The following is a 21,556-nucleotide window of genomic DNA, read 5'->3' as shown; positions in this document are numbered from 1 at the left end:
ACACAGAATAAACTTGACATCCTGAGATGTTCAACCACGTCATGTCATCATACCTCCTAATGGGAGAGAGGGCCTGCTAATTGCTGAGATTGAATCATCTCATTTTAGGGCAGAGTTACGAACCCATGCCAAACCAATTTGCCGCTCTGTTAACTTTAGAAATTAAAACACTAATAGATGCATGGGCTTTCCAAACACAGGGATAGTATTTCAATACTAAATAAATGTTGTTGCCAGGGAAAGGGGTGTTTTCTCTTCTATTTTTTTGCCACAAAAGGAACATGGGCTCTAGGGCTCTTTGGCTCAGGTGGAAACAAACATATTTTAGGGAGAATGGATTCCACCAGCAGGTCCCCATTTCTCTTGGAATTTCTTAAGGTCACGAAACTTCTCTTGACATTTACAACAGATTCTTCAACTTGCAGCTGTATCCATCTCAAACTATTCAGGGTGTGTGAGTCGCTCAGTCGTGTCTGACTCTTTGAGACCCCATGGACTGTAGCCTCCCAGGTTCCTCTGTCCATGGAGTTCTCCAGGCCAGAATATTGGAGTGGGTTGCCATTCCCTTCTCCAGGGGATCTTTCTGACCTGGGGATTGAACCTGAGTCTCCTGCATTGTAGGCAGATTCTTTACCATCTGAACCACAAAGGAACTTTTCTAAAGATAACCAAAAAAGGAGAAATAAGAATAGTCTTCTCAAATCACATATATTATATATGTACGTGAAATTAAAATGTGTATCTATATTTGTATATGTATATAAAATAAAAGCATATGTATGCATGTGTGTATGTATATAATACATAATCCCCCCATTAAGGAATCTTTGAGGTAGGGGGTAGAATTTCTGAAAATAGAAAAGACTAACTACAAAAAAATGTGTCTCTCCCAGCCATCAACAATGGCCCTTTTTCTGAACTCCTAGAACACTTAACTCAACAGTCCTCCTCTGCTCTAGTGTTTTGCTGTTACTCTCTCCTCTGAGCACTTGTGAGCTCCTTCAGGGTGGAAACCCTGCTCTCACTTGTGGGTCCCTCAGCCCCTGGGGCAGCAACAAGCTTGTACCAGAGGCTGGGTAAATGTTTGTCGGGTTAAGTCATGTTGAACTTGGAGACCAGCTTGCTAGCACTCACTACTATTATCTCCATGAGATTGGAGGCAAATTCTTTAACCTCTCTGGATCACAGTTTCTATGCATCTCAAACAAGCAAGTTGAATCAAATGACATCCATGATCTTCCCTAGATCTAAATATCCCCAAGTCTGTTTCTCTACCTCAAGGTCTTCCCCAGCAAAGTGAGGATAAACTCTGATTTAGCTCTGGGTACAGACAGAGAAGGGGCTTCCCTGGTAGCTCAGCTGGTAAAGAATCCACCTACAATGCAGGAGACCCCGGTTTTTTCAATTCCTGGGTCCAGAAGATCCCCTGGAGAAGGGAGAGGCTGTCCACTCCAGTATTCTTGGATGTCCCTGGTGGCTCAGCTGCTAAAGAATCCTCCTGCAATGCGGGAGACCTGGGTTTGATCCCTGGGTTGGGAAGATCCCCTGAAGGAGGGCACGGCCAACCCACTCCAGTATTCTTGCCTGGAGAATCACGGAAGGACAGAGGAGCCTGGCAGCCTGCAGTTCATGGGGTCACAAAGAGTCAGACACAACTGAGCAACTAAGCACAGCACAGACGAGAAAGGGTTTCTCTCTTTTCCTAAGTGTTCCCTGCTGTGACCCATGACTCTAAATGTAGGATGAGGTCACCAGCCCTAGGATATGTTTAGAGAATGTGCAAATGTTCCTTTTCATGTTCTTCCCTCGTAGCTTCCCTGGTGGCTCATATAACTGACCCTCCCTGGTAGCTCAGATGGTAAAGAATCCTGCAATGCAGGAGATCCAGGTTTGATCCCTGGGTCAGGAAGACCCCTGGAGAAGGGAATGGCTAACCCACTCTGGTATTCTTGCCTGGAGAATTTCATGGACAGAGGAGCCTGGCAGATCACAAAGAGTTGGACACAACTGAAAGACTAATATTATCACTTTTTTTCACATTCTAACCCTTGTGACATGGTGACTGAATTTCACCACCACAACAATAATTCCTGTATTTGTTTTGTGTTTTATATTTTATAAATACTGTCTCATGTATTTTATCTTTTGATACTCACAACTGCCTCACAAAGTAGGAAGAGAAGATATTATTCCCAGATATGGAAATGCATCTCAGAGAAGTTAATTTGACTAAAGGCACGCAGTAGTTACGCTCGTCTGAATTGAGCCTGGGGGTTCTTTTTCCCTGGACTCAGTCTCTGAATTTAGGCATCATGACCAGGAAGTAAATCTGTAACTTGCGGGAGAGGGGTGAGGGTGATACTTAGGACCCATCCTCTCAACCCCCTTCTGCAGAACCAATCAGCAAACATTGTTAATGTCTCATGTATTTCAGTCCCAGAGCTGGTATAATGCCAGGACATTAATCCAGTACTTTCCACAGCGTATTTCATGAAGCATGGTGTGATTTCCCTGAAAAAAAGAAAATCTTGTAGTCGAATAATTGGGAAATACTCCATCTGCACCCTCTCTTAGAGCTTTTCCAGTATGTATTTGCAAATGAAAAGGCTGAGAAGTTCTGCGGTAAAGAGCCCTATTCAAACACTTGTAAATTCAATAGTTTCAAAACTATATTTAGAACCTTTGTGCATGAAATATTATTGACAGGTTTATGCCCACAGACCTTCCTGAGATCCTGCTGAAATAACTGAAGTATAGATCCACAGAAGGGATAATCTCAAAAGGATAAGGGAAATGGGACAAGACTGCCAAGGAACATGGAATTTAGACAATCTTCTGGAGGTGAGAAGACAGCTGGGAGCACACTGACCAACAGCACAGAACAGAACAAATTATAGCACAGAAGAAACTCCAAGGGGGCTACAGAGGAGGTAGGGGCTGTGTGCTCTACCAGGACCCCAGAGAAGCTGTAGGCTTGAACTTGGCCAAATCCACAGGGAGCGGGAGGTGCGGTGTGGGGCTCAACTGGAGTGACTCACTAAATGTCTGTCTTAGAACAGCTGTCTCAGTGGAGTTTGCCTCCAGGCTGAAGATGGAAGATCCCTGGGGCTTCCCTGGGGGTTCAGAGGTTAAGACTCATGCTTCTAGTGCAGGAGGCACGTGTTCTATCCCTGCTTGGGGAGCTAAGCTCCCTGGGGAGTTTCTTCTCCCCAGGAAGCTCTCTGAGTTGCTGGGGAAAGGTGCTTCCAGTGTGCATGTGGAAGTGCCCCCAGTCCGTCCCTTTTTGGGCCCTTGGAGATCCATTTCCTTTCTACTCATTGTGAAGCGGCTTCCTCTGTCTCTCTTCCCTCGTAGGATACCATGGAAAGATCCTAAAAAGGCACACGTAGAAAATAAAACTAGAGTTATGAGGAGTTGAGAATGTCACTATGAAAAATGTAACAGAAGGGTTGGAAAACAAAGAAAGTCTTTCAAATGCGGCCTGCCATATCAGTAAACAAAGGATGTTGAGGCTGTCACTCCATGAGCCACTGCAGCCCTGAGGAGACTCAAGATGGAGAAAAGCAAGGTACTGGCCCTAGAGAGCTAAAGGGCATGTGAAAGGAATGATTTCAATGAGCCCAGCCTCTTGCAACTTCTGGCTGGAGAAAAAGACTAAATTCATTCACTTGAGGTATCTGGGTTTTTTGTTTTTTTTTTTTTTAATTAATGGTCATCTTTTGATGTTCTGACCACCTGATTCTTGTTGCAAAAACTGTATATTCTGGCTCCTCCCTTATTTTTTCAGAGCAGTCCCCCTGAGCTACATGAGAGGCTGTCTTCTGGGCCAAAGTCCTCAGAAAGTCCATGGAATAAAACAGAATTCTCAATTTTTAGGTTGTGCTTTTTTCACTTGACAAAACTTAGAAAAAGAAGAGAGATAACAAGAGGGAAGTAACAAGAAGCAGAGGTCAAACCCAGAAGGACAACACCCGACTAGTATGAATTACAGAAAAAAATAGAGGGCAGGGCCATGCCTGACACGTGATGTACTCAGCACAAACATTCAGCCAGACCCCAAACAGGCAAAGTTCCTGTCCTGGGAGCCAGTCAACCTTCTGTTAATAATAGGGCAGACCAGCTGTAACAAAGTGCAATGTCAGGAGCATAATGCAAACAGGGGATAAGGAAAGAGAGCAGTAGAGTTCTGTTGTGCAGAGTGAAGATGATATTTGAGAAGCGACACCACAGAAAGTAAGGAATTGAGCCTCGTTTAATCCATGTTTGCTGAATGAAGGAAAGAATGAAAGAATGTGGATAGACGAGTGATACGGCCCTGAGAAAGGCAGCCCTCACTGTTCTCACCTACAACTGAGCAGTCCCACTCAGTAATCCCCGAGCCCTGTCCATCATAATTAGAAAGCAGGCTTCGATTGCACCCAGAAGAGCCAATACAATTGTTGAGACCAGGCATTTGTGACTTCGGGGGACATCCCGTCTGTCCGACGATGTGTTAGGAGACCAAGGCAGTGCTTTATCACAGGCTGGATTGCTTCTCTCGGCAAATGGTCTCCCCAGCGGTCCTAAGAGCTGGGGTTTTATACTGGGGCTATTTTTAGTTGTCCGCAGAGGCTGCTGGGACCTATTGCTTCAGGAGGGGCTGGTGAAAACTTTACCCAGGGGAGAGGCATTGCCTTCTGCAATCTTAGCCTGAAGAACTCTCTAATGAGATGTGAGGATTTACAGTCTCTGAGAACTGGATGCCTCTTTCATGAAATACAAGATGAGGTAGCCCTGCTCTGTACCCATCAGTCAGCAAGAAACCGGTCAAAGTTATTTTGGTCAATGGGGTGGTAATAGTTCCCATTCAAAATCTTTTGCTAAATAAAAGGGACTGCTTTGCTTTGGAACTGATTGATACTTGGAAAGTCTTGGTTGGGGGCAGGTCCGGAGAAGATGCCCCTCACGTTGAGTTTTCACGAGTGCATCCCAGCAGGGTGTGTGTTCCAAACTGCATGTCCTTTTCTTACCAGTAAAACAAGGCACTGACGGGCATTCAGGAAAGCAGTTTGTAAGGTCTGGTTGGGATATTCTGAGCTTGGTATTTAATCTGCCACCTCCTTCTCTTCCAGGATAATAAGGGCAAGGCTGCCTGTAAAACCTACTGCTGTTGAAATCATCTTCCCAAAGCACAGTTCTGACCTTGCAAGTTGCTAGTTTTAAAACCCTAGATACTCCCTGCTACAGATGAAATACTATCTAAAAAGTCCTAGGTGCCATTTTAGACCTTCTGTATTCCAGGACAGTCCCAAGGTTTAATTTTGCTTCTCCTGTGCCTCCACCTTCAGCTCCTCTCGTGCTCCAATCAAACTATATCACTGAATGTTCCCTATAAAGGTATTTTCCACCTCCATGCCTGTGGTGGACTCCATATTTGTATACTCCCCACATTCATATGTTGAAACCCTCAGTTTTATGCATATGAACCTATTTCATCCTCATAATAATCCAGTGAAAGATTAAATTGCCTAAGTCTACCTAGCTAATAAGAGACAGGATCAGGATGTGAATCACACAGTCTAGCTCCAGGGTTTCTGCTGTAACCACTAAGCAACCTGCCTCCCAGTGACATAGGATTGAGAAGGATGATGTGATTGCGGAGGCCTAGCATCTCATCCTTGGTCCCAGATCCCATCTGCCACCTGCGTGCCTACATTTCCTTCAGAGTTTAAAGTGTTCCTCTCCCATGAAGCCCTCGCTGATAAGTCCAGTCCTCTTCCATTTGTGAATGCCTTCAGTGCTTATTTGACAACATGTATCATGTATTCTTGCAACTGATTCTGTCTCAACTCTCATGTTAGTTCTAAATACTTTACAGTGGGTGTTACTCCTTCCTTCTAGCCAGCAGGTCAGAGCCTCACCAGTGAAGGTCCCCAGCTTAGACTGCTTTTCTATTGCTCACAACACCTGCACACCCAGTGCAGAGTACAGGCTTCATAAAAGACGCATCAGCCTGTTTCTTTGGAGATGGATTAAAGGCATGCACAGGGAGGAACAGGCAATTGGCCTGAGCTCATTCTTGCAACTACACATTGTTTATGATGGATCAAGAGTTCACCACACTTACAAGAAAATCACTCAACCCTCACCCTCATATCTTCTCAGTAAGCAGCCCCCTTGCCCCACCCCAGATAATCCCCTCTGCTTTAACGTGGCAAGTTGTTTTGACTGAGGAGAAGGACCTTGATCTCTGTGTCTAATTTCCGGACTTAATGCTATTTGGTCCAAGTGGCCGATGGGGCAGCATCTTCAGTCCTCAAAGTTATGCTGCTTTGATGGATAACACTTACCACAGAGAGACCGTCAGTGGGCCTGGGCATGGCCAGTGGATACTGACAGCTTTACTGAGATTCACAAGCTCTACAATGAGCTGTAGAGCTTTGCCTAGTCAGTTGCCACTTGAAAACAATTGATTCATATGAACTGATAGCACAGATACTATTTATCGAGGAGAATAATTTTCACCAGTGATTTCACTATTTTGTGGGTAGGACCACTCTTCTTTTTCACTAAACCCAATCACTGAACCTTTTATTTTTAGACAAGGGAATAAAGACCCAAGGCAGGGCCTGTGACCACATAGCTGATGAGTCTTCATGCTGCATCTGAACCCAGTCACACTACAGTGGTACTGTCTTATAGAACTTTCTGAGATGCTAGACATATTCTCTAGGTGTACTTTTCAATATAGTGGCCAGTAGCCACATATGTCTGACTGGCACTTGAAATGTGGATAGCATGACTAAGGAACTGAATGTTTAAGATTTTTTTTTCAGTTAATTTAAATTTAAATGCCGCATGGAGCTAATGGCTAGTGTTTGAACAGCACAGTTCTAGAAGAACCAAGACAGTTAACAGAGGGTTGCTACTGTAAATACAAAAAGACTATCCACCAAATCCTTTCCTTTCTTGCCACCATAAGAGAGCAGGACACAAATAGTTCTGTAGATGGGGAAAACATGCAGTTGTACTCCAGTTAACAAAGGGCCCACATGTCAGTTATTCATTACCACCTGACATATTTACCCTGCAATTGTTATCGCTGAAACCTCAGAACATCAGTGGTTTCGTAAACAATGTGTCCTCTTGTTTATAAGCTGTTGCTGTGTTACTGTTGTGCACCAAGCTGGGCAATAATGAGGAGCTGGCACTTTTGCAAACCCACAGGCTCATGAAGGGATGCAGAGAGCTCTGCTCATAAAGCATAAACACGGGGCATGGCTTCAAGCCCAGGTTTCTAATCTTTGTCCTCACAAGATTACACAGAACACTTGGTTTCAGGGCTGAAAATATGTTCTACTCACAGGGAGTCATCTCATATTTTTAAGGGAGTGTCATTAGGTGGAAGAGCTGCCAGTCAGTGAATTTTCCTATGGACACAATACAATTTATACACAAAATCAACCTGGATTCTTCAGGCCTGGGTATTGGAAGATAGCCTAAAAATATCATTCCCTTCTAATAGTAGTGAAGTCCTCTTTTCCTCCGGGTTTTCAAGGGAACTCATGGAATCACCAGAGGCTTGAATGGTAAGAAGATAAAAGATGAGAAGATGGCATTGTATTTTGACTTTTGTTGATGAATGATTAGCTGGGACATCTATTTTCCTGTCTGCTCATTACTCAGAACTTAAAGTGCAAAATAAAGACAACATAGTCTTTATAGTTTTAGTCTTTTATTTTAAGACAACATAGTCTTAAAAGAAAATGGAAAGATGGAAGGTCAGCAAGCAGCTTTTGACTGAAGGCCATCTGCAATAGCTAACTCCCATGATATCACTTTAATGTCATTATCATTAGACTTTAATCTAGTTGAACTTTATGACTATATTCCAAACTCCAATTCAGACTTGACTTCAAGGGACCAATATTTGAAAGAAAGGAGAAGCAACTCAAGTGAAGTGAGGATCTTAAAGTCAATTTTGACAATCTCCATTTTGGACAAGATGGAAGAAAAGGAAACAGATTTCCATTTAACATCAGAAACTTTCTTTAAACAACAGGTAAAGCAGACAAACCATGTGCAGTGATGGTTTTCAGACACTGGAGAGAGGCAACATAGAACCCCAGTAGAGGCTGATTCTCTCTGAGTTGAGGAGACAGCAGAGTCTGATACTTCAGAAGGTCAAGGCAGCTAGAATCCACAGATCTAAATAACAGACAGGATGGAGGTGCAGAGAGAGAGACAGTGATAGAATTAGAGCTAGATACATAGGTAGATAGATGCAATCCATGTTTTTAACCTGATGGAAAATTAGCTCAAAATGGATCTTAGAGTTAAATATAAAACCCCAAACTGAAAAACTTCTAGAAGAAAATATAGGAGAAAATCCTTGTGACCTTGGAGTAGACAAACATTTCTTAGAACAGAAAAAGCAAAAACCATAGAAGAAAGAAATCAATACATGGATTTCAACATAATCACAACCTTCAGTCTTCAAAACACACTTATGAAAAGGAAAAGTCTTTTTAAACTATGTGAAAAATACTTATCTGATAAAGAAATTGTATCTTGACTATATAAGAAACTCTTAAAATTCAATAATATTAATATGACAATGCTAAAATAATAATAAGCAAAATATCTGAACAGACACTTCATCAGAGAAGATGCAACAATGGCTAATAACCATATGAAAAGATGTTTAATATCATAAGTCATTAAAAAAAAAAGTAAATCAAAGCTGCCAAGAAAGATCACTATACATTTATCAGTACACCTACAACTTAAAAGATTGACAATACCAAGTACTGGAAAAGAAGCAATTAGAAATCTTTCATAAATTCTCCCAGCCACTTTGCAAAGAACTTGAAAGATTTTTTAAATAAGGTTAAACATTCATTGACCATATGCCCCAATAATTCCACCCTTGGGTATTTGACCAAGAGAAATGAAAACACAATCAACACAAAAGCTTATATGTGAACACTTGTAGCCATTTTATTAATAATAGTCAAAACCTGGGAAAGAACCCAAGTATCCGTCAACTGCTGAATGAATGAACAAATTGTGATACAGTCACACAGTGGAATATTACTTAGCAACAAAAAGGAACCACCTACTGATGTATGTACTGATATGGGTGAATTCAGAAACATTATGCTAAGTGAAAGAAACCACACACAAAAGGTTACAGAGATTAATTCAATGTATACAATACTTTTGAAAAGGCAAAACTAGGATGATAGAAAGATGTGTGGTTTCCAGGATTCAGGGCGTGGCTGGGAGGGGCCCCGTAGCAAAGGGTCAAGAGGGAATTTTCTTAGATCATGGAGATATTCCTTATCATGATTGTGATGACTGTTATACAACTGTATATATTTGTTCAAAATTCAAAGACGAGTGCACTTAAAATTGCTGAATTTGGTATATGTAAATTATGTCCCAACAAAATCAACATTCAAAAAAGGAAGGTACATGCTAGGATATATAGTATAGTACCATCTGTACTAAACAAAAGGGAAAAAAGATAATTTCAAATATATGAACATAGATATATTTGACAGGATTGTGTAAAATGTTTCAGGAAGCATAGAAGAATAGAATAAATAGAATAGAATAAATCACCTCAAAAAATGGAAATGGAATGCCTGAGGGAGTGAGGTGGAAGAGGGACTATCTTTTATACCTTTCAAATTTTGAACCATGCAAATTGTGTGTGTGCGTGTGTGTGTGTGTGTGTGTGCGCGCGCGCGCATGCGTTAAGTCACTCAGTCATGTATGACTCTTCGAGACCCTAAAGACCACTGCCCTCCAGGCATTCTCTGTTCATGGGATTCTCCAGGCAAGAATACTGGAGTGGGTTGCCATGCTCTCCTCCAGGGGATCTTCCGCACCCAGGTGTCAAAGAGATCCAGCATTTCTTACGTCTCCTGCATTGCCAGGTGGGTCCTTTACCACTAGCGCCACCTGGGAAAGTGAAAGTGAAGTCGCTCAGTCGAGTCCGACTCTTTGCGACCCCGTGGAATGTAGCCCCCCAGGCTCTTCCGTCCATGGGATTCTCCAGGCAAGAATACTGGAGTGGGGTGCCATTTCCTTCTCCAGGGGATCTTCCCGACCCAGGGATTGAACCCAGGTCTCCCGCACTGGAGGCAGACACTTTAACCTCTGAGCCACCAGGGAAGCGCTGTGCAAATGGTAAATGTATTCAAAAGGGGAGAAGAGTCAGTTGGGCTCCAAAACCTGTTACTGTTCAACATGAGTTGAGTCAAAGTCCTGTTTTTATGTGAGAAAGAGAGATAAAAAGATAATTATCACATTGTTTGGGGTTGAATTACATCTCCCCAAAATTCGTATGTTGAATCCTAATCCCCAGGGCCTCAGAATGGGACGACATTGGAGACAGAGTCCTTACTGAAGTAATCCAGTCAAAACGTGATCATTAGGGTGATCCTAATGGGCTCATTATGGCAGACCCCTAATCCAACATGACTTGTGTCCTTATAAGAAGAAGAAAGTAGGACAGAGACACACACAGAGGAAGACGCAGGAGGAAGACAGCATCTCCGAGTCGAGGAGAGAGGCCTCCGTAGAAACCAACCCTGCCACACCTTGATTCTTGCCTTCCAGAGCCCTGAAGAATTCTGGAGACTTCTGACCTCAAGAATTGTGAGAAAATATATATCTGTGTACCACCAGTCTGTGGTACTTTGTTATGGCAGCGTTAGCAGACTGGTACACGGAGGTAAGACCAAGCCTCGAGGGGCCAAGAAAAGCTTGGACGAGGGCCCAGAGTCATGAAATGGCATGAAGTGGGCAGGGACATAGGGCTTTCAGGTGGCTCAGTGGTAAAGAATGCACTTGCCAATGCAGAAGCTGCAGGAGACTTGGGTTTGATCCCTGGGTCGGGAAGATTCCCCTGGAGAAGGGAATGGCAACCCACACCAGTATTCTTGCCAAGATAATCTCATGGACAGAAAAGCCTGGAGGGCTACAGTCCATGGGGTTGTAAAGAGTCAGAGGTGACCAAGCACACAGGTGCAGGGTAAAAGAAGTCAACATGTTTCAAGGCAAAGTGGGAGTGGAGAGTAGTCGGTGATGAGGTCTTGGCTAAAAGCCTGATGGGGCATGAAGACCTTTTGATACATTCTCTCATGCCAGCCTTTTTCCTGGGGGCAGTGGGGAGCCACTCCATAGCCAGAAACAGGGAATAGTGTGGTCAGATGCCAATCTGATGACTGTGCCGGGCTTCTTAGGAGAAAGATGGGTCTGGAGGCAGAGTGACCAGTTGAATAACTGTGGCCAAGATGACTGTGGCCAGCGGTGGCCACGATGGAGAGGAGAGAACAATTTAGGCAGTGAAATTGACTGGACTGTTGGGTAGTAAAGAAGCAGAAATCTCAGTTACTCAGAAGTTTTAGTTTGTACAATTGGTGACACAGCTCACAATGTGGTGGGATGAGGTGTGGATGCAGAGATTGCCATTAACTTTGCACTCCCTTTGGAGAAAAAAATGTCCAAAATTTTTCTTGGAAAACAGGTGGGTCCTAATTTGGGGGTATCCATTTCAGAATATCACATCCCCTTCCTTTTCAGAGGTAACATGATCCCTCCATGATGACCCAGGTAATGCACCTTTATGACTCTTTAGCAAGTGTTTCTTCCCATGATTTCTTGAGACGCTATTATAAAAGGCTTAGAGCAAGAAGCTGACTCCACAGAATGGACAGAGTCAGCTGGACCAAAGTCATTCTCCCCCTCCCACATGGATACACAAGGTGTGAGGACCCAGACAGGGAAGCAGAATGCATCACAGAGACAGACAACATCAAGGGGCCCTCCTGAGATCACCTTTCACAAAAACATGTGCATGGAGTTTTAGAATGCTCCTGAACTCCCTATGTTAGTCGCTCAGTCGTGTCCAACTCTTTGCGACCCCATGGACTGTAGCCCGCCAGGCTCCTCTGCCAGTAGAATTCTCCAGGCAAGAGTACTGGAGTGGGGAGCCATTCCCTTCTCTAGGGGATCTTCCCAACCTAGGGACCAAACCTGGGTCTCCTGCACTGTAGGCAGATTCTTTACCAACTGGGCCACCTCACCAATTCAATGGACACAAACGTGGTCAAACTCTGGGAGATGGTTAGGGACGGGAGAGCCTGGTGTGCTGCAGTCCATGGGGTCGCGGACAGTTGGACACGACTTGGCAACTGAACAACAGAACCTCCTCCAGCATATTCAAAACATCTAGCACCCCAGGCTAGGAACGCCAGTAAGAAGGAAATGCCCTGGATGGGGGTGAGGGAGGACAGAGGTCAAAGCCCTGGCCTTGCTATTCATTTGCCATCAGGCTTGGGTAAGTTATTTAGCTCCTCTGGTTTTCAATATTCCTATCATAGCACTAGGAGTCTGTTCCCTCTTTTACTGATGCCATTGATTCACAGAGGAAACTAGTTCCCACGGCCACCTAGAAGATGATTTTTAATAAGACCAGGACTTATGTCCCCAGAACTCTTATTAAGAAGACATTGTGACAAGAATAGACATCTTTATTCAAACCTGCCCCTTGTTCCATATTCATGTTTCAAGGGTTCCATAAAAGGACAGCTGGGTACATGCAACAGGTTCAGACTTGCATTTTGTCACAGATGTTTCAAAGGACTTATCTGATGGGTCCTGATTACTGACATTAGAGCAGGCCCTCCCTAGGGGTGGTGAACAGGAAGGCTCTTGCAGGGTTCTAAATATAAAACTTCCGAGTAGTTCAGCCAGGCTAAGACAGATCTCACAAACACATTTTTTTTAAAAAAATTTCAAACTATACTAAAACAACATCAATCAAAACTTTGTGCTGAATCCATGTTATACTTCCCCCTAACAAAACATAAAGTACCAAGATACGCATTTAGATAATACATAAATCAGCAACACGCTTGGTCGCTTTTCTCAGAAATTCAACTGGATGAAATCAAGGATATAAATATTTGGATAGACCCAGACTCTCAGCTGAATGAATAAATAACTAAAAAAGAAGACAGTCATTATACACAATATATTTACATTTAAAAGTTTCACCTAATCTTTGAAATGAAACTTAGTAGATGTTTGTTTGGTCCTGTCCTACACGGTTAAGTGGAAATGGTTTTTAGTTTGCTTATCCATCACCCTGAACATTGCTTTGCTCATGGTATTCTCCTCCAATATCATGCTACTCTCAGTTGCCTTCAGGATAAAATCCAAGCTGCTCCATGTGCCATGTAAGACCATGCCTAATATGTTGTAATAGCTTATAAGGGAAAAGAATCTGGAAAAAAACTAGATATATATGAATCACTTTGCTGCATACCTGAAACTAACACATTGTAAGTCAACTACACTCCAATGAGGCAAACAAACAACAAGAGAAAGACAGAAGGAGAATAAAAGATACAATTAAACAATGAAAAGAGTGTGCTTCCGGTTCTTCAACCTCAGCATCTGTGCTGCCTCGATGGGCATCTTCCCTTCACTCCAGCCTCACAGACCTCCTCGCACACACGTGTGTATCTGCTGTGCCCTTGTGTCTGCGGAGTCCATGGCCTGACACATCCCCATGGCACCTCACCTGTGTCACATCTCAGTAAGCAAATCCAGCTGCATGTCCCTCATTTCCTCAGTGGGATTTCTTAATCCCTCGACTCTGATGGGGAATTTTTGTTTGCCTCCAAGGCAAATGGACTCAGTATGTTGCTTATGAAAACTGCCAGGAAGGAACCGGGAGGTGAGGGGAACTATTCTCCCCGATCTTGGCCAAGGAAAGAGTCTCAAACCCCAGACGGTGACAGAAAAGAAAGGAAACCCTGTAAGTCCAAAAGATTGTAAAAACTGAGCGTATCTATCAATGCAGAACTTAACCATTTATCCACAGTGTACGTGCATTTATTCATTTACAAATTATAGTAACTATAATTATAGTAGTATAATTATAGTATACTACTACAAGAATACACTGTGCACATGATGAAATACATAGAAATACACAAAATAACATTGAAGAAAACTAGGTTACCTCAAATAGAAATACTGCCTAATATTTTTTATCCTAATTACAGTATTCTAACAGCCCGTGGATTAGGTTGAATACTCTATTCTGGATACCAGGCTACGAGTTTAAGAAACATTTACTAGGGCCTGTATGTTGCCTGACTCCAGAAGGACACCATTACCACTTTCTGTGAATGGTGCTCCCCAACTTTGCTCCGTGCACAAGATGTGCAACCCTGCGTGGGGACCCTGAGAGAGCCTCGTCAAAGACAGACCCTGAGGACGCGCTTTCCAAGGAACAGACTTCGCGTGAGCTGACTGAAAAGGCATGTTGATTTCTTGCTGGCCCTCCCAGTCACACCCAAATCGGGAGATCCTAATCATTATCAAACAGTCTCCTTGAGAGGATAACACATGTGCCAGACACGTGATGCTGATACAGAGCTGGAGCCACATGCCCTGGTTAAAGACTGTAAGAGCTGGAAGGGCCTGCATTTCAGAGGTGCGGAAACTGGGGCCCAGGAATGCTTTATAGTGAATCATTGACCAAAAAGTGTTAGAATTTCCTGATCAGTGCTCTTTCCACAATATTAGACTGTCACCTTAAGATCAGCAAACAGAATATTTATGATGTCTACTAACTATAAGGCTTTGTGCCTAAAATAAAAGTTATTATTTTATGATGGTTCAAATTCATCACAATAAATGATAATAACTCAGGCAACCAGTCCATTCTAAAGGAGATCAGTCCTGGGTGTTCATTGGAAGGACTGATGTTGAAGCTGAAACTCCAATACTTTGACCACCTGATGTGAAGAGCTGATAGCCAAAGACCCTGATGCTGGGAAAGATTGAGGGCAGGAGAAGAAGGGGACAACAGAGCATGAGATGGTTGGATGGCATCACCGACTCAGTGGACATGGGTTTGGGTGGACTCTGGGAGTTGGTGATGGATAGGGAGGCCGGGCGTGCTGTGGTTCATGAGGTCACAAAGAGTCGGACACAACTGAGTGACTGAACTGAACTGAACTGAACTGAAATATAGAGTATTTACTATAGGTCAGATAGTATTCTAAGTGATTTACATGGATTCCCTTATTCAATCTTCATAACTACTCTATTAGGAACATAACGTTATGACATCGATTTTACCAAAAAGAAAACTGATAACCTAACAGAAATTAATCTGCTAAGCCAGGGTTCAAATTACGCAACCTGACTTCAAAACCTGCTCTACAACATATATATATATGTATATATACACACATATGTATATACTGCCTTCCGTGATCAATGACATCAATAATGTGCAGGACAAATGGTGTTCATTTGTATCCTTTTTCTTTGCAACTGTCATAATCAGAATACTTTTTTTCTTTTGCATTAAATACCATAATTTTTGCTCTCTCTCTTTCCTTCTCCATCTTCCTGTCTATCTCTTATCTCCATCTATATCTCTTTCCTTCCTCCCCCAGTCTCTGTCCCTCTTGTCCCTCTATTTCTTTCTCTTTCACACACACACACACACACACACACACACACAGTTAGGACAATGTCTACGAGGTCTTTTAATTTTATCAGAAAGCAGCAGACAATTCTTATAATCCTATCAGCAAATTCTGAACTGACAGTCTCTCTTAATTGCCTGTGACATGGATTGCAGCTCTCACTAGAGAGCTTTCTTTCACTGGATCTCAGTCAGTGACCACGAAGAAATTATTTCTTTCCTCTAATTTTCAAGAACTGTATTTCTCTGGACTTCCTTGATGGTCCATTGTTTTAAGACTCCAGGCTTACTCTGCAAGGGGCAGGAGTTCTGTCCCTGTTCAAGGGACTAAAGTCCCACATGCTGAGTTGTCCAGACCAGGAAAAAAAAAAAAAAAAAGAATTGTATTTCTCTGTCTTCCCCTGGGAACAGAGAGTTGCACTTGGGATGTGCTGCTTTCATCTCTTATATCCAGTGTCTGGCATGCAGTATGTTGTAAATATAGGAAGGAAGGCGGGAGGGAGATAGGAAGAAAGGGAAGGAGGGAGGAAGTGAGGGAGGAATATATGGAATACTGCATGATCCACATTTTCTAGATCACATGTTCCTGGAGGAGGAGTTCACAGGTGAAATGGAAATAGCATCCCCATTCACCCAGTGGCTCTGGTCTAACCCCCTAGGGTCAGCCTTGGTGCCTTCCTTTCTTCATGCTACACATCAGACCCGCCAGCAAAACCTCTGGGCTCTCTCTTCCCAACCATCTTAGCCCTGCCTTGCTGTGAGCATTGTCCAATCCACCATCTTTCCTTGCCTAGATTTCCAACTGCCTCCAGCCTGTCCTCCCTGCCTCTTCTTTCTCTGCTCTTTCTGACCCAGGGATAGAACCCAGGTCTCCCGCATTGTAGGCAGACACTTTAACCTCTGAGCCACCAGGGAATCCCTTCTCTTTCTGCTCTAGTCTATCATTGAAGAGGCAGTCAGAATGTTCCTTGCAGAACCCTTTGATGACAACCCCCTTCCCCACCCCGTCCCTGCACTTATCACTCAGAGTAAAAGTGAAAGTTCTTTCTATGGCTCATCAGGCCTGGAGGTGACCTGTGCCCACCCCCACCTCTCTTTTCCTCCTTCGCTCACCCAATCCTGGCCACACTGCCTCCTCCCTCCCCTACTCAGCATCATTCATGGTCCCACTGTGGGAAGCTGAACAACAGCTCCCAAACACGCCCATGTTCTAATTCCCAGAAACTTCTATAACAAAAGGGATTTAGCAAAAGTGATTAATTAAAGGATCTTCATATGAGGAGATTTTCCTGGATTATCCTGCGGGCCCAAACTAACAATTTTCCTTATAAGAGGGACCAGAGGAGTCAGATTAGAAGGCAAGGGGAAGCTGGGGACTCCATGCTTCCATTGCAAGGGGCACAGGTTCCATCTCTGGTCAGGGAACTAAGAACCTGCATGCTGCACAGCATGGCTGGGGAAAAAAATATAAAGGTGAAGCTGGAAGCTGGGGAGAAAGGGAGATGTGATGTGGGCCATGAGTGAAAAATGAACACTGCCCCTAGAAGAGTACTGTGCTGTGCTCAGATTCTCAGTCCTGTTGGACTCTTTGTGACCCCGTGGATTGTAGTCTACCTGGCTCTTCTGTCCTTGGGATTTTCCAGGCAAGAATACTGGGGTGGGTTGCCATTTCCTCCTCCAAGGGATCTTCCAGACCCATGGGAGACCAGGAGGAGATCAAACCCACATCTTCTCCATCTCTGCATTGCAGGAGGATTCTTTACCACTGAGCCACCAGGGAAGCCCTCTCTAGGAGCAAGGGTGGGTGGCGGGTAGAGGGGGAAGGAGGTGGGGTGGTGGGGAGGTCGATGGGAACAAACTCTCCCTGGAATCTCCAAAAGGAACACAGCTCTGATGACTCCTTGTTTCAGCCCCTCAAGACTCACTCCTGATTCTGATCTCCAGAATGCTGGAGAATAAACCCGTGTGGTTTGGAGCCACTGTGTTTCCAGCAGTTTGTTAGGGCAGCCGCAGGAAGTTAACACACCCGGTATTCTGTTTTGTGTTTCTTTATGGCACTGGCACCACTGGGCATGTTTTACATTTACTTCTTTATGTGTCCATCTGTTGTCTCTCCTGCTAAGAAGCAAAGCGCGGGGGAGCCTGGACTTTGTTTTCTTCCCTGTTGTACACCCAGAACCTGGCCCAATAACTATCTGTTGAATGAATAAATAAATGACGTGTTTTAATTAATTGATCAACACCCGGAAGTGGTGGAGCCTCAATACGAGGTTGGTCGAGCACACAGTTATTAACTTGCATTCCATTTTCTCTGATCTGTCCAGACAGGTGGAAACATACACAAGTGAGTGCTGGTATGGCTGCAGCCCAAGCTGTTCAGTTGCTAAGTGACTCTTTTCAACCCCATGGACTGTAGCCCACCAGGCTTAGACTTTGTCCATGGGATTTCCTAGGCAAGAATACTGGAGTGGGTTGCTGTTTCCTTTCTGACACAGGGATGGAACCCATGTCTCCGGCATTGGCAGGTGTATTCTTTACCACCGAGCCACCTGGGAAGTCCGAGAAGAATTCATACAGGGAGTCAGAAGAGGGGGAAAAGCCTTTTGGGTTCACAGTAGCTGGAACATTAATGGAACATCAGCAGCCCAAATGGTCCAGCCCAAAGAAGCCCGGGAGGAGATCAACCCCAGAATCCCATCAACAAGCCCACTAGGAAAATGGCAATCCCCATCCAATGCAGGGGTTCCAGCACCCACTCCTTGGAGCTGAGAGGAGCATGGAGCTTGAGCTGGTCACCCTCATGCCCTCCATTCCCGGGCAGGACCAGTCACTTGTCCTCATGTTATGCATTTCCACTTTCCAAGGGATAAAGAACTGCAGTGGGGCTGGGGTGGGGGTTGAGAAGCTGAGATTAAGCCTGTCCTTCTCACTGAATGATGCTGAGTATCATCTCTTAAAAGGAGTTCACACATAGGAGCTGAGGTTGATTTTATATTGTATGACCTCTTAGCAAACTTAGAGTTAATTAGATCCAATATTTGCTTTAGGGAACTACGGATCTTAAGAACTTAGAAACCATTTGTTACTATCAAATAGTTTTTCCTGTGGCTGGCACCAGTCGGAGATGCCAGTACTTCTATTTCCTCCTACTTCTGTTTGGTTCAACGGCGGTGGCAGGCTAATTTCTGATGAAATCAACACTTTGCCAAATATACAAATAATGGTCTGATGTGCCTGGAATGATGGTGATCACAACAATGGTAGTTCATCTTCAATGATCAGGATGACAATGATTCAGAATGCTGATGGTTACAGGGAGTTACATGGATGCCTCAGTCTTGAGGAAAATATACCCAGTCCTCACTTTTGAAAGGTTGCGTCTTTCTCTTTTGAAGCTAACAAAATGGTAAGTGGATATAAAGGATGGAAGGCAACTTGAATGCCCCTGTTTGAACTTTGCCTCCTCCGTAGAGCCTCTCTTGACTCTTTCGTGCACCCTCGGGCGCTCCCAGGATACCCACAGCACTTTGCTTGCTCACCTCCTCTATTTCACCAAAATTCACAACTTGCCAAGTCTGTCTCCTGTACCCCATTGTTATTTCTTGACAGAAAGGGCTCTGTCTACAGACCCATCTCCTTCCCAAATGCTCAACACAATCCCAGGCAAGGTTTGCCAGGTACTTAAATACAAATTGAACACTCTGCTTGGTGCTTTTCAAAAAGGACCTGTGTGGTCGAATAAAAGAGACACGATTTATACACCAAAAACAACTAGTGAAAAATACAGAGTAGGAAATAATTATACATTAAATTAGCAATACATACAATTAGTGTATTTCATTAGAGGAGTTAATTCGAAACCAGAAAGGGGAGAGATGAGTGTAAACTGGGGTTTTCATAGGTTCATAGAGTAATCAATTTTGTTAGCCAGGAATAGCAGGATTTACGAATATGTTGTCTTCACATTAAAGAACTGTGTCAGTATGAATTTGGGTAGGGGGATGTTGGGGAAAAAATCATCTTGATCCATAAAGATGAGCTGTTTAGCCCTGAAATGCTTTCTATGTCTTGATAATATTCATAACTGCAATCTTTATTAGATTATCAGTCTAACACAAAGATCATCAAAGTTCTTTGTTTAAATATCCCAAGGGTTAAACATTAACACTGACACTAAGTGTCTTACTACTAGTGAAATCGTTTTATCTCATCAGATATTTTAGTTATATTGGTGTCAAAAGGGCAAATTGAGTAACAGAGGTAACATTTATTGACCATATATATGAAGTACTATCTGTGAACTGGAGAAGGAAATGGCAACCCACTCCAGTGTTCTTGCCTGGAGAATCCCAGGGACGGGGGAGCCTGGTGGGCTGCCGTCTGTGGGGTCGCACAGAGTCGGACACGACTGAAGTGACTTAGCAGCAGCAGCATCTGTGAACTTAGAAACACTCAGGAGGAAACACAAGTGCCTGACTGTAGTCATGACTTTCACAAACCGTAGTTTTGTTTTACAAAATCATGTTGATGAAGGAAATTTAACCAGACAGGAAAATGGTACTTGACACAAAGGAAAGGCTTTGAGCAACAATTTCTGCTCACTCATAAGCGAACTTTTTTTTTAGTTTTGATTTTTTGCTCATCATGGATGTTTTCTGGCATCCACTTTTAACATTTTTATTTATTTTTTGGCCAAGCCGCACGGCATGTAGGGTAGTAGTTCCCCAACCTGGGATGGAATCCATGCCCCCTGAGGTGGAAGGGTGGAGTCCCAACCCCTGGACCACCAGGGAAGTACCCTCAAAAGGCAACTCTGAAAAAATGCTTTGCCCATGGTACAGAGAAGTGATCACAAGACACACACTTTAAATGGACTTTCCAATTCTTGTAATTTTGAGCCGTTCTGGGTAAACCGTGGAATGACTCATTTCATCAGCCCTACTCTTGAATACACACTGACATCCAAGGACCATGACACCACGCATCTTTCCCTGGTCTCTCAGAGCAAAATAAAGCACCAGTCAGGCCATCTGCATGTGCAGCTGTGCCTGTCTGAGGGCATTCCTTACCTTCACAAAGAGGTTTATCTCGGGGCTTGCGGAAGCAGATTCGTTTCCTTCTGAAAGATCGTCAGCAGAATAGCTGGTAGGGGAGATCTCGCGGGTGGAGAAGGCTCTGCTATTCTGGATGGCGAAGCTTGAAGGAGAAGGCAGGTCTGCCTCCATCTCGCTTCCATTCTCCTGGGGCTCCTCTGGGTCAGACCCCTGGGGCTCCTCTGGGTCAGACCCCTGGAACTCCTCTGGGTCAGACCCCTGGGGCTCCTCTGAGTCAGACTCCTGGTCCTTGGTTGGTGAGAGCAATTCTTCCAAGGAGATGTCGTCCTCTGTGGGTTCCCCTGGGTGGGGGTCCTGAGCCTTAGAATATGGTTCATCAGGCAGGACGTATTCTCCTGTTTCTGGCTGTAAAGAGGTCGAGGTCCTCCCCTGACGCCCAACAGGGTACACGGCCACAGAGTCATATTCGTGGCTTTCCAGCTCATTGACATATAAGTTGTCTTCCCTCCTCACATCTTCATGGACTTCATCGTAAAGGGGACCTCCGTTTTCTGCTGGGTCTGAATCCTCATACACCCTCTCTGTTTGGACTCTGGTGTAGATGGTGGTGCTGTAGTTTTCGTCATTCATGTTTATTGATCTGATAGATCCTTTCGCAAGCAGACCCGAGTAGGTCTGAGATGAGGAAAGGGCTAGAGGATGCTGCACCGCCTCGCAGAGGAATCAACAGGCTTTTGAAACACAGCAACCAGCCACAGCTATCAATGACAGGTCTCTAACAATCATTTACCAGAGACTTTAGTCGGCAAACCACAAGTCCATTGGACATAAGATAAAGCTTACAGAGTCAGTTAACTCCTTCACGCCTGAGGGTATTTTCAAGCAGACTGTGGTTTTTGTCACTGCCAGCAGCTCCAAGTTCTTTGGATCAACTAGAGGTTGAATTATCTTCCCAGCACACATTGAAATTCTGAATAGTTAGCCATTTGTCATTAAA

The 21,556-nt window shown here is 44.0% G+C and overlaps 1 protein-coding gene across 1 annotated transcript in view; it reads right to left on the bottom strand.

The window, feature by feature from the left end:
- Nucleotides 1–21,337, bottom strand: part of CLIC5 (chloride intracellular channel 5) — a 168,977-nt gene extending 147,640 nt beyond the window's left edge. Inside the window, exon 1 of the mRNA XM_006076153.4 lies at nucleotides 20,575–21,337. Coding sequence (XP_006076215.3) covers nucleotides 20,575–21,189 — 615 coding nt within the window. The 5' untranslated portion in view covers nucleotides 21,190–21,337. The remainder of the gene's footprint in view (nucleotides 1–20,574) is intronic.
- Nucleotides 21,338–21,556: the final 219 nt, after the last annotated feature.

Source organism: Bubalus bubalis, chromosome 2, assembly GCF_019923935.1.
Source record: "Bubalus bubalis isolate 160015118507 breed Murrah chromosome 2, NDDB_SH_1, whole genome shotgun sequence".
NCBI classification, from domain to species: Eukaryota; Metazoa; Chordata; class Mammalia; order Artiodactyla; family Bovidae; genus Bubalus; species Bubalus bubalis.
Note: the sequence above shows the minus strand (reverse complement) of the source record. Positions and strands in the feature narration are given on the sequence as shown.